Raw genomic sequence first — 13,352 nt, 5'->3', positions numbered from 1 at the left:
GCAAAGGTATATCTCCTATAAAGGTATATTGTATCTCCTATATTTTCTTCTATAAGAGTTTAATTTTAGTTTTTGTTTAGATTAATGATCTATATCTGATTTTATTTTACTTACGTATCTTGTATTTCTCATTAATTCACTAAACAAATATTTATTGAGCACCTGCTCAGTGCCAAGCACTGGTTAGGTATCCATTAGTAAACAAAAAGAAGTCACTCATGGTAAGCCCTTAGAAGGGCCTTGCACTTGTGAAGCCTACATTCTCAGGGAAATGACAGACAATAAACTAATAACTAAATAAAGGACACAGTATGATAGAAGGTGAGAAGGCACCACAGGAGGGAAACAGAATAGGGTTAGGTAAAGTTAGTAAGATTGCAATTTTAAGACAGGATGGTAAAAGTAGGCTTTTGAGAAGGTCATTTAAGGAATGACTTGAAGATGAGGGAGTTAGCCATTCATTCATCTATCTGGGGAAAGAGTGTTCTGGCTAGAGAAAATAGTCTTTTGACTGTTGAAGGGCCTTACGGTAGAAGTATATCTAGCATGTCCCAGTAATAACCAGGAAGCCAGGGTAGTAGAGGGTAATAGTGGATAATGTCAGGGAATAGAGGAGGGCAAATTGTTTAGAATCTTATAGGACATTGTTAAAATTGTAGCTCTTTGAGTGACATGGGAAGCCATTTGAGGGTTCACTATACTTTCTATTTTATTTATTTTTTTGACAGAAAGAGAGCACAAGTAGGGAGAGCAGCAGAGGGAGAGGGGAGAAGTAGGCTCTCTGTCAAGCAGGGAGCCCAATGCAGGGCTCAATCCCAGGACCCCAGGATCACGATCCTAGCTGATGCTTAACTGATGGAGCCATCCAGGTGCCCCAAGGGTTCACTATACTTAATAGACATTTTAAAATTTCACGTGTGTTTTCCTGAATATCATTTAAGAGATTTCATATTATTGCTTCTATATGCTTATAGGAATGAAAGCATGTTTTTTTTTTTTTTCCCTGATAGGTATACTTAATATTGGTTTTCTATTTTTCAGAAAGATCCAGATTATCTGAAACTCTGGTTGGACAATTTTGTTTCTAGCTATGAACAATTCTTAGATGTTGACTTTGAAAAGCTGCCTACCAGGTATGTAGAAATACTTAATTTCCTATTGTTAGTTGAGTTTGTGAATTTGAGGCACAAAGACTTCACTGATGGCCTATTACAAGGATAGCAATTATGTGACATACATGATACTTCTGCATAATCCTGCTCCTATGGCAGACTTTGTTAATTCATCATAGCATGTTTGCCTGCTAAAATGAGACTTGGCTTCTTGAAGTAAAGATTACGTTGGTGAACTACAAGCAAACTAGGTGTCTTGCAGTTCACTTCATTTCTAACACTACCTGGAGTTAGTGATAGATCCCACAAAGTAAGAGCAAAGTTCTCAACAAGACTGCTCTCACTTAAGACACTGGTTGCAGATCCTGGGAGCCACTCATGCCTCTGACCAACTGGATATAAGTTTGAAAGTTTTCACGACTCCCTCAGGTTCAGTAATTCATTAGACTCACAGAACTCACTGAGAACACTATACTTATAATTATGGTTTTATTATAGAGTGAGGTCTTAGAAGACATCTTGGAGGAGATGAAATATTCAGATTTTTCAAAGTTAGAGTTAAAAAACACAAAAATGATAGAAAAATTCAAATTTTGTGGAAATTACTCTGCCAACCACCATTCTCCATTCACAGTTCCCAGGCCCACTTACCAGATAAAGTTTTTACTTTTTTTTCAAGCCATCTTGAAGACCTTCTAGTTGTTACTAAGGTAAGAGGGGTTAGGTTAGGCTGGGATAAAAAGCTGGAGAAATGAGGAGACCCTAGACACTTTTAGCCACAAAAAGAACTCCCATTTATAGAGATACATTGAGATGGAAGGGGAGAAATGGGTGGTGGTTGATAATGAGAAAGAGTATCTAAGGAATTAAAAATCTTTAAGGAGGAAAGCATTTGCAGTTTGGGGATGGAGATAGTCCATCAGAGGGTGGACATGGGTGAATTGAGTCTGGAGGATCAGAAGCCAGATCATGAAATGCCGTGTATGCATGGCTAATGGACTTTGATTTTTTTGTTGTGGAAGATGTGAGGCTCTACAAAAATTTTATACATGACAGTGTCATGATTAAGTTTGCTTTTTAAAAGTCCCTATAGTGGTATTAGGTTAAACTGGAAAGGGTTGAGACTGAAGGCAAGAAGTGCAGTTAAGGGGTAATTTTAATAATTCAGAGAAGAAGTCATTAGAGCTTTGGACCGAGGCATTGAACTTAAGAAAAGATGTGCTTTAATGCTCAGAAAGCATTAGTGCTTCATTATTAATACATACAGTTTCAGTGTTCTTCCTTATTAGCTAATTTGTAACAGGTTTATAAAGGTTGAAAAGTATTAAGTCTTGAACTCAAAATAAGATTACATATTGATATCTACTCATAAAAGAGTACTTTTGTGGTTTATGCTGAGAAGTGGTTTTATTTTAATAACTTGCAACTCCTTTAAATCATGAGCCTAAGGATTTCATGGAGTCAGGACTTGGGCCTTTGAATTCTTGGAATATTGAAATGAAGTCTAAAGTTTATAAGATGCACTTGTCATACATGTCTTTCTTGGAAGGTCATTTCTAAAAACTTTATGTAGACTTCTGTTGCCACTGTGTTTATTTATTTATTTATTTTTTTTTTTTAAAAGATTTTTATTTATTTATTCATGAGAGACACACAGAGAGAGAGAGGCAGAGACATAGGCAGAGGGAGAAGCAAGCTCCAAGCAGGGAGCCCAATGTGAGATTCAATCCCAGGACTCCAGGATCACACCCTGGGCCATAGGCAGGCGCTAAACTGCTGAGCCACCCAGAGATCTCCCTGCCACTGAGTTTAAAATAAGATGAAGGGGATCCCTGGGTGGCACAGCGGTTTGGCGCCTGCCTTTGGCCCAGGGCGCAATCCTGGGGTCCTGGGATCGAGTCCTGTGTCGGGCTCCCAGCATGGAGCCTGCTTCTCCCTCTGCCTGTGTCTCTGCCCCCCCCCCCATGTGTATCATGAATAAATAAATAAATCTTAAAAATAATAAAATAAAATATGATGAAAAATGCCAGAACAGTGTTTTATTCATGATTTAGATGGTTTATTTAAAATTTTATTTCATATCTGATAATACTAAACCATGAATTTAGATTTTACTAATAGAAACATTCAGTTTTTCAAGTGAATATACTATGTGCATGATATATAAAAGTGGTCTGTTCACCTTAAAGATAAAAAACACATAATCCTCATTTAAATTAAACTGACTTGATGGAACTTCTAAGACAATTCATGATGCAAGGCAAGGAATGCTTTTACCAGAATTTAAAGCCTTGCAATTTAAATTGGACTTTTTCCTGTGTTAGATGGAGACAACAATGGGCAGCTACTTAATACAGACATTCAGTAGTCAAACAGAGGAGTGAAACAGAATTCTGGAGATTGGAAAATTTTAGCAAAAGGAGCTTAGAATTTGGGGGCAGCAAAGTCCTAATGATGGGAAAATGCTTCCAAATTCTTAAATCCTCATCACATTAGGAATATGGCCAAAACTTTTAATTTTATCTACAAGTAATTTCTAACCAAATCCCAATTTTATAATGAACATAAACACAAGAATAGATTTCTCTTTTAGTAGCTAATTTTTTTCTGTCTAGTAAAAATGAAAATAGAGAATGGGACAACTAAGGAAAAAGGAACTAATCCTTTAAGTAGGATTGAAATATTGGGAAATCTGATGTAGGTTTCTTATTGACTTATGTTTTTGGAAAAGTCAGTAGGAATAGTTTAGTTTGGTCTTGAAAATCACTTCTATTTAAGTTTATTTTTTTTTATTTTTTATTTTTTTCTATTTAAGTTTAAATCTTTATTATTTTGAAGTTACTGTGTTTTCTAATCACCTCTTTTTAGCTTTTTAGCAAGAAAAGTATATAAAAATGGGAGTTTTTCGGGTACCACTAAAAAAGAATGAAAGAATCCAAAGTATGAGTGAAGTGATGCCCAGACTAAAATGAAACATATATTTTTGTGACATGATTATAGAATTTGGCAACCTTGGTAATGTGCTGTGTAATTGCTGTGTAATTAAGGGCTTTATTTTGTAAAGTACTTTGTGTTGTGGGATGGTTCTGAGAGAGACTAAAAATATTATGTATATTTATATAACTACTGGTAATGTGTTTCAAATTTTTCTGTCTACAGTGAATGAAATAGCTTTAAACTTAGTGTAAAAATCATAGTAAATCTTCATATTAAGCATTATCTGAAGAAGAGACTATTTAAAGTATGATTGTCATTTAATCATAATAGCTGTTTATGGTGCTCCTTTGCGATTGGATATTTTTCTTTTTCTTTTTTTTTTTTTTAGATTTTATTTATTTATTTGAGAGAGCTGGAGTGCAGAAGCAGGGGGGAGGGACAGAAGGAAAGGGATAAGCAGACTCCCCTACTGAGCAGGGAGCCTGATATCCTGGGATCATGATCAAAGGCAGACACTTACTCAACTGAGCCATCGAGGTGCCCTGTTTGGGTACTTTTCTTAATAGAGATAGGAAAATTAGTATTCAGTGGCTTTATGGAAAGATTCTTAGGCTTTAGTGATTGTATGTTTAAAACATATTTTTATAGTTTTTTACATATTTTTAGGCTTTAGTGTTGTATGTTTAAACATATTTTTACTAAGAAAAAAAAAATAAACATATTTTTATAGTTCTTTACATATTTCATAGTTAAAAGTGCACATTGACCTTTTGGTTTCAGAACCCTGTGAAATAGGGCAGATGATATTACAATTTTATAGATTAGGGCATGTAAGGGATTATATGAAGTGCTTCGTGTTATAGAGGTGGAACTTAGTCTACAGGCCTTCTGACTTTGATTCTAGGGGAATTGTGTTATAAGAGTAACCAGTCACATCTGGTCTTGGCTTTTGTCCTTAAAGAACCAGATGGTCTTCTTACCCAGAAACCAGATGTCACAAAATATTGATATATTAATTTTTAAAAAGTTATTAATGCTCATGCTTAGGGTTTTTCATTTACCTGCTTATCTTTCTCCTTCCCATTTGCTGGTTATCTTCTCCCTCTTCTAACCACATGGCTTGGGGAGCCTTTAGTAGGTGAATATTGTTTAGTAAAGCAGTTGACAGATATTTTTTTTTAATTTTTTAATTTATTTATGATAGTCACACAGAGAGAGAGAGAGAGAGAGAGAGAGGCAGAGACACAGGCAGAGGGAGAAGCAGGCTCCCTACAGGGAGCCCGATGTGGGACTCAGATCCCGGGTCTCCGGGACAATTGGAGATATTAAATAGATTCTCTAACTTCCTCTTTTCAGTGAGCCTCTTCTGAGGTAAGACTAACTTCTGTGCTCTGCTCTACTAATCTAAAATGTCACACTGGTCATCTGGTGGTGCCTTGCAGAGAAAGCACAGAGCATCTGGAATAAAAGAATTTCTTTAGGATTTGAGATAAAAATGCCAATTCCTTTAAAGTGCCAAAGATTTTGTTGTACTTAATCACCCTTCTTATTTTTTCCCCTTACAGGGTAGACGATGTGCCTCCAGGAATATCTCTACTTCCTGATAATATTCTGCAGGTTCTAAGGATCCAGCTGCTACAGTGTGTTCAGAAAATGGCAGATGGGTTAGAGGAACAACAACAAGCTTTGTCAATTTTGCTTGTCAAGTTCTTCATTATTCTTTGCAGGTATCTGGTACAAACAAACTAGTTACATGTTTTAAAAAATCATTATCAAAATAATGCATTTATTGATTATTAATGGTGTTCATATGGAGCTTTAAAGATTGAGTATATCTTTTATGAAAGGCTTTGATTATTAATGGTGTTCATATGGAGCTTTAAAGATTGAGTATATCTTTTATGAAAGGCTTTGATTATTAATGGTGTTGTTCATATGGAGCTTTAAAGATTGAGTATATCTTTTATGAAAGGCTTTGATTTGTTATTGTGTTGGAAAGCTTTTTATTTATTTGTTTACTTAATGTTTTATTTCTTTTAAGATTTTATTTATTAGAGAGCACAAGCAGTGGGAGGGGCAGAGGGAGAGGGACAAGTAGACTCCCCGTTTAGCAGGGAACCCAACACTGGCCTTATTCCCAGGATCCCAAGATCATGACCTGAGCTGAAGGTAGATGCTTCACTGACTGAGCCACCCAAGTGTCCTTAATGTTTTATTTCTTTATTTGAAGTGGGCTTCATGCTCAATATATGGCTCGAACACACTACCCCAAGGTCAGGAGTCTCATGCTCCAACGACTGAGCCAGCCAGGCCACCCCTATTGGAAAGCCTTTTAATTACCATACCTAGTTCTAGAGCGATTCAATCAAGATTTAAAAAAAAAAAAAATTACTCTAAAAACAGTGACTGGAATTTTTACCTAACCAAGAATTTGTCACGGTGATATTTTCTGTGTGATCCTCACCTGTAAACATATGTACATTTTTACTACTGTGCATTATCATTTATGAAATGTATTTTTCTAATCTTTCATTTTATAATTTTACCAAAGTATGATTATTCTATAGCTTATATTTCCCGGTTTATAGATAATTAGGTCTGTGGCACTTAAATTTTGGTGTGCATAAATATCAACTGGGCAGCTTAGTAGGCATACAGAGCTTGAGCCTTATGAAAATTCTGACTCCAAAGAGCTCAGGCATTCAAATTTTTCACGACTTTCACGTTAACCTATATATACAAATTTAAGAACTGTTGGGTTAGGGGCATTGTATACCTCTTTAAAGTCTGTCTTCTTTTTGGAAGCCATTTCCTATAATATGTACTATTTGTTTTATAAATATTTTAGAATTAATTAGTAGACAAACCAGGGACTTAATTTACTGTGCATTTATTTACCTTTCACTTAACTGCTCATGCATTTGACTGCAAAAATCACAGAAAGATTGAGCAATAATTGCTAAAATGTTTCTCCCCTAATTTAGGCTCTTCTAGAACTGTACACACTTTTCTGATTTTATACTCTTTATCATCCTTTCTATTTAGAAAAATAATACAAGAATTAAAGGGTTGAGGGGAAAAAGGATTTACTTAGGTGATAAAACATGAGTTGGTCTGTTGATCTACAATATTTTGTCCTATTAACTACTTAGTATAGTTTTACAGAAATCAGAAATCCTATAGATAAATAACTGTTTTAAATCCAATATGCTTAGCTCTTTTTAAAAAATTATTTATCTTAGAAAGAGCATGGGTGGCATGCATGCAATTGGGGGGGGAAGGGCAGAGGGAGAGAGCGAGAATCCCAAGTGGCCTCCAAGCTGAGTGCATCTTTTGGTTGATTTTTTTTTTTTTTTTTTTTTTTTACTAGGAGCTAATAATCTCTGATGAGAAATTTAATGTTTATTTTATTTTAAATTTAATGTTTAATAGCTGCCAATTACAGAATATGTTTCTATTTCTAGAGACTTCTCTGTTTAAAAAAAATTCCTTAAAATTTTTTAATAGATTTTATGTTGTATAGCAGTTTAGTTTTATATAAAAATTTGGAAAAAATGCAGAGTTCCTATATGCTTCTTCCACTCCATTATTAACATCTTTCATTAGGGTGGTAAGTTTGTTACAGTTGATGAACTGGAAAGATATATCATTAACTGAAATCTGTAGAGTACATTAGAGTTCACTTTTTTACAGTTCTCTGAGTTTTGACAAATGCATGTTGTCTTGTATCCACCATTACAATATCTTACAGAATGATTTCATCACCTTAAAAATGCCCTGTATTCACTTTATTCATTTCTCTCATGTCATGCCCAACCTCTGGCAAGCACTGATTTCTTTTTATTGTAACTAGTGTTGCTTTTCCAGAATGTCATATATGTGAAAAAATACAGTGTGTACTGTTTTCAGACTGACTTCTTTCACTTAGCAATATAGATTTAAGCTTCTTCATGTCTTTATGTGGTTTGATAGTATCTTTTTTTTTTTATTTTTATTTTTTATTTTATTTTATTTTTTTTATAAATATATATATATTTTTTATTTATGATAGTCACAGAGAGAGAGAGAGAGAGGCAGAGACACAGGCAGAGGGAGAAGCAGGCTCCATGCACCGGGAGCCTGATGTGGGATTCGATCCTGGGTCTCCAGGATCGCGCCCTGGGCCAAAGGCAGGCGCCAAACCGCTGCACCACCCAGGGATCCCTATCTTTTTTTTTTTAAAGATGTTATTTATTCATGAGACACACACACACACACAAACACAGAGAGAGAGAGAGGCAGAGGCAGAGACACAGGCAGAGGGAGAAGCAGGTTCCATGCAGGGAGCCTGACATGGGACTCGATCTTGGGTCTCCAGCATCACGCCCTGGGCTGAAGGCGGCACTAAACCACTGAGCCATCTGGGCTGCCCAGTGTGTATCTTTTTATCACTGAATAATAATACTCAGTTTATGGATGTGCCACCTTTGTGTATTCATTTACCTAATGAAGGACATCTTTGTTACTTCTAGTTTTTGGCAGTTACCAATATGGCTGCTGTAAACATTTGTGTAGATTTTTGCATGGGCATAAGTTTTCAACTTGTTTGGAGCCTTGGGTAAATATTCTCATTCTGTCAGGACCTCTTCCCTTTCCCTGAGGCAGTACATCTGATTTATTCTCTCCATTCTGTTCCTTGGAACCTATGAGGGGAGGTCTTCATGCTCTGTCATTACTTTTTGGGGAATGTGGGTATCAACCTAGGCTTGGGGGCCTTTCTGCTCACCCCTTAGTGTCTTATCCCTCTGCCCTCTGGCACAGCTTTTTTCTGCTCTTCGTTCATCTTTATCTGAGAAGCTATGTCCCTTGTGCTGTCTCTTTCCTGTCCTACCTGTGCCCTGCCCTCCAGCTTGTATTTAAGTCCCTGGCATGCCCCCCACTCCCAGGTTCCCCTCTGGTATCATGTCAGGCATTTTGCAGGGAAAAGCCCCTTAGGGAAAGATAGAAAGGACAAAAAATAAGTAAATTTCCACTGGTCCTCAGGTGTGCTAAGGATTTAAGTAAGAAAAAAAATAAATAGAAAAATAATTCTGTTATGAACATGAATATATCTTCAAGACCCTACTTTTGAGTCTTTGGGGCACATATCCAAAAGTGGACTTGCTGGATCATATGATAATTGTATTTTTAATTTTTTGAGGAATTATAGACTTTTTCAGATCAGTGGCTATAACATTTTACATTTCCATTGTTGGTACTCAAATATCTCAGTTATTCCATGTCCTTGCTAACGCATGTTGTTTTCTGTTTGCCTGCGGTTTCTTGTTTTGTTTTTTGTTTTGTTTTGGAAGGGGAGCAGAGAGAGAGGAGAAGAGATAGAATCTTAAGCAGGCTCTATACTAGGTAGGACTCCATCTCAACCTGAGCCAAAATCAAGAGTCAGATGCTTGGGATCCCTGGGTGGCGCAGCGGTTTAGTGCCTCCCTTTGGCCCAGGGCGCGATCCCGGAGACCTGGGATCGAATCCCATGTTGGGCTCCTGGTGCATGGAGCCTGCTTCTCCCTCTGCCTATGTCTCTGCCTCTCTCTCTCTCTCTGTATGACTATCATAAATAAATAAAAAATTAAAAAAAAAAAAAGAGATGCTTAATTAACTGAGCTGCCCTGGTGCCCGTTTTTTTTCTTAAGATTTTATTTATTTAGTCATGAAAGACACAGAAAGAGAGAGAGGCAGAGACATAGGCAGAGGGAGAAGGAGGATCCCTGCAAGGAGCCTGATATGGGACTCCATTCTGGAACCCAGGCTTGCGCCCTGAGCCCAAAGCAGATGCTCAACCGCTGAGCCACCCAGATGTCCGTCCGTCCGTCCTTCCTTCCTTCCTTCCTTCCTTCCTTTCTTTCTCTTTCTTTCTCTTTCTTTCTTTTTTTTTAATACTAGCTAGCATCCTAATGGGTGTGAGGGACTATCTCATTATAGTTTTGATTGGCATTTCTCTAATGATTTTTTTTTCTCTAATGATTTTTGATGTTGACTATCTTTTTGTGTGTTTATTGGCCATTCACATAGTTCTTCAGAGAAATGTCTATTCAAGTCTTTGCCCAGTTTTGAATTTGGTTGATTTTTTGGATGTTTAGAATTAGGAACTCTCTCTACATACTGGATATTAATCCTTTGTCAGACATATGATTTGCAAGTGTTTTCTTCCATTTTGTGAGTTGCCTCTTTACTCTTTTAATAATGTCTTTTTTTTTATAGTGTCTTTCAGTGCACAAAATTTTTCAGTTTTCATGAAGTCCAGTTTGTTTTTACTTTTGTTACCTATACTTTGGTATCATATCCAAGAAATCATTACTAAATTCAGTGTCATAACACTCTTGTACTTTATTTTCTTCTAAGAGTTTTATTGTTTTAAATCTTATACTTAGGTTCTTGATCCATTTGAGTTAATATTTGTATACAGAGTAAAGTAAGGGTCCAGCTTTATTCTTTTGCATGTGGATATCCAGTTTTCCCAACATCACTCTTTGTTTTTTTTTTTTTTTTTTTTAATTTTTTTTCAATTTTTATTTATTTATGATAGTCACACAGAGAGAGAGAGAGAGAGGCAGAGACACAGGCAGAGGGAGAAGCAGGCTCCATGCACCGGAAGCCCGATGTGGGATTCGATCCCAGGTCTCCAGGATCGCGCCCTGGGCCAAAGGCAGGCGCCAAACCGCTGCGCCACCCAGGGATCCCCCAACATCACTCTTTGAAGACTTCCTTTCTGTATTGAATGGCAGCACCCTTGTCAAAAACATACATGTGAGGATTTATTTCTGTGATCTCTATTTTATTCCATTTGTCTATATGTCTGTCTTTCTCCAACATCACTGTTTTGATTATTATTGCTTTGTACTAGGGAATAAATCAGAAAGTGTGAGTCTTCCAGTTTGTTCTTATTTTTCAAAATTGTTTTGGCTATTTGGAGTCCTTTGGGATTCTATATGAATTTTAAGATGGGTTTTTCTGTTTCTGTAGAAAATATTTTTGGGATTTTGATAGGAATGGCATTGAATCTGTAGATTACTCTGGGTAGTATTGATAATTTAATAGTAAGATGGCCTCTGATCTGTGAACATGACATGTGGTTGCATTTATTTATGGCTTAAGATTTATTTCAGCAATTTTTTTTAGTTTTCATTTTATGCCTTACACTTCCTTGGTTAAATTAATTCCAAGTATTTTATTCTTAATGCTGATATAAATGGAATTGTCTTCATGATAATCCTTTCTCATTATTGTTTATGTACAGGAATGCAGTTGATTTTTGTGTGTTGATTTTTTTATCCTACTACTTTACTGAATTCATTAATTCTAATGGTTTGTATCTAATTTTTAAAGTTTCTTTATATAAGATTCTATTTGCAGGGAGATAAATTTTACTTCTCTTTTAATTTAGATGCTTTTTATTTCTTTTTCTTGTCTAATTGCTTTGGTTAGGCCTTCCAGTACTGTGTTGAATAGAAGCAGTAAAAATGACCATTCTTGCCTTGTTTCTGTCTTAGAGAAAAATCTTTCAGTCTTTCACCATAAAGTATATGTCTGCTGTAAAATTTTTATATATGGCTTTTTATTATGTTGGGGTGCTTTTGTCCCTGACCTTTTAAGTTCCCTGAAAGTTACTTCAGCCAGAGAGCAAGGGCTTGCAACAGTTGGGTGAGATATACTAACAATGGCTGCCTGCCTTTTTGCATTTCTGTGATCAGAAGCAGGAGTCAGTGATCAGAGCACACATCTCTGGTATTTGAAGGACCAGGGTTCTTCTGTCCACCTTGGTTCCTTTAACTTGTTAGCAAGCTGTTAGGGGAAGATGTACAGTCCTGCCCACCACATGGCTGGGGGTGGAGGTTGGGTGTTGCTACTGTGCTAATAATAGCTGAAGTTTACCAAAATTAACCAAAGTTAACTGTAGTTTACTGTCCAAGGTCTTCCGCTGGAAGTTGCCAGCATTCAGCAGACTTCAGAATTCCAGAATGAGTTATATCCAGTACAGTTGTTTTCTAGGTGTGGAGACAGATCCATGGTGATTCCTATTTTTCCATCTTCCTAGAATCTTCCATAGGGTCTTTGAGCTTTACCTCGCCTTTACTTTTTTCTCAAAAAAGTCATGCCAGTCTGACTTCTTATATTATTGGTTAATTCCATTGTTTTTCCTCTTCTTTTAGCATCGGTTGTATTTTAAAGGTTTTTTTCAATTTCACAATGTCTCAGAACAGAAGATTAATAGATTTTAGTTTATTATTCTAAGAAAAAGATTGATGATGTGTTAGTTATAGGAAAATGTTAGCATTATTTGTCCTATCTTGTCTTATAAAAGTGGTATAAAAATGAGGACCATATTTTAATTAAACACCAAGCACTTATTGACCCACGCACTGCTTTAAACAAGAGATTATATTATGCCCTCGTAGGAATGTACAGATGCTGGGTCTTTCTATCAAGGTCTTTCAATGTATTTTATCTATATCTAGATATCTGGATATAAAGGAACTGAAATTTCAAAAAGCAAAGTGAAAACCATAAAACTGTACATGTGTTATAATGGCAGGAATATGTATAAAAACCAAACTAAGGATCTATATACAAAAAAAAAAAAAAAACCTGAAAAGAAATAATTCAAAATGTAAATAGTTGCTAACTGTTGAGTTGTAGGAATATTTATGATTTTTTGTTTCTCTTTTGTTTCCACCTTGTGATATTTTTCACTTTTTCTGTAACAAATAATTGCTAATCAGCATGTATTTCTCTTAAACATTTTGTTTACAGTAGTTAAATGGTGCTTGAAGTATGTTTCACATTCTTAGTGGAAAATTAGTTATGTAAACCATATCGATTTTAAGTTTTAATGAATGTCATTCATATTTCATTTTCCAACATGTATTTTCAAAAATCAACCTGAATACATGAGCATACACTTTTGTTACTATTTATATGTAATTAGTATTCTTTTCTTTCTCACAGAAATCTCTCCAATGTGGAAGAAATTGGGACTTGCTCATATATTAATCATGTCATCACTATGACAACACTCTATATTCAGCAAGTAGGTGAATTAATATATTCCTTTTGTTGCTTTACTGAGAGTAACTAAGTTTTACTTTTTTTAATATTTACTATTAGTAAAGTTAAATGTTTTTAGAGGAGATAATAAGTGAATTAAAATTACTGTTAGGTACTATATATTTCAGACATCTTAAATGTTTTATCTAAAAGTAGGAAGCAATAATTAATATACTTATTTTAATTAAAAATTAAAGTTTTATAAATGGCTTTTTATAATGACAT

General features: G+C 35.6%; 1 protein-coding gene across 2 annotated transcripts in view; it reads left to right on the top strand.

Annotated features, from left to right (window-relative positions):
- The window catches only part of NBEAL1 (neurobeachin like 1), a 180,684-nt gene that overhangs the window by 23,542 nt on the left and 143,790 nt on the right, over positions 1-13,352 (top strand). For both annotated transcript variants that reach the window (XM_026002514.2, XM_072741979.1), the window contains exons 3-5: positions 1,042-1,133; positions 5,615-5,776; positions 13,029-13,110. In XM_026002514.2, the coding sequence (XP_025858299.2) occupies positions 1,042-1,133; positions 5,615-5,776; positions 13,029-13,110 (336 nt within the window). The remainder of the gene's footprint in view (positions 1-1,041; positions 1,134-5,614; positions 5,777-13,028; positions 13,111-13,352) is intronic.

Source organism: Vulpes vulpes, chromosome 16, assembly GCF_048418805.1.
Source record: "Vulpes vulpes isolate BD-2025 chromosome 16, VulVul3, whole genome shotgun sequence".
Classification (NCBI taxonomy): Eukaryota; Metazoa; Chordata; class Mammalia; order Carnivora; family Canidae; genus Vulpes; species Vulpes vulpes.
This window is presented reverse-complemented; position numbering and strand designations above follow the sequence as displayed.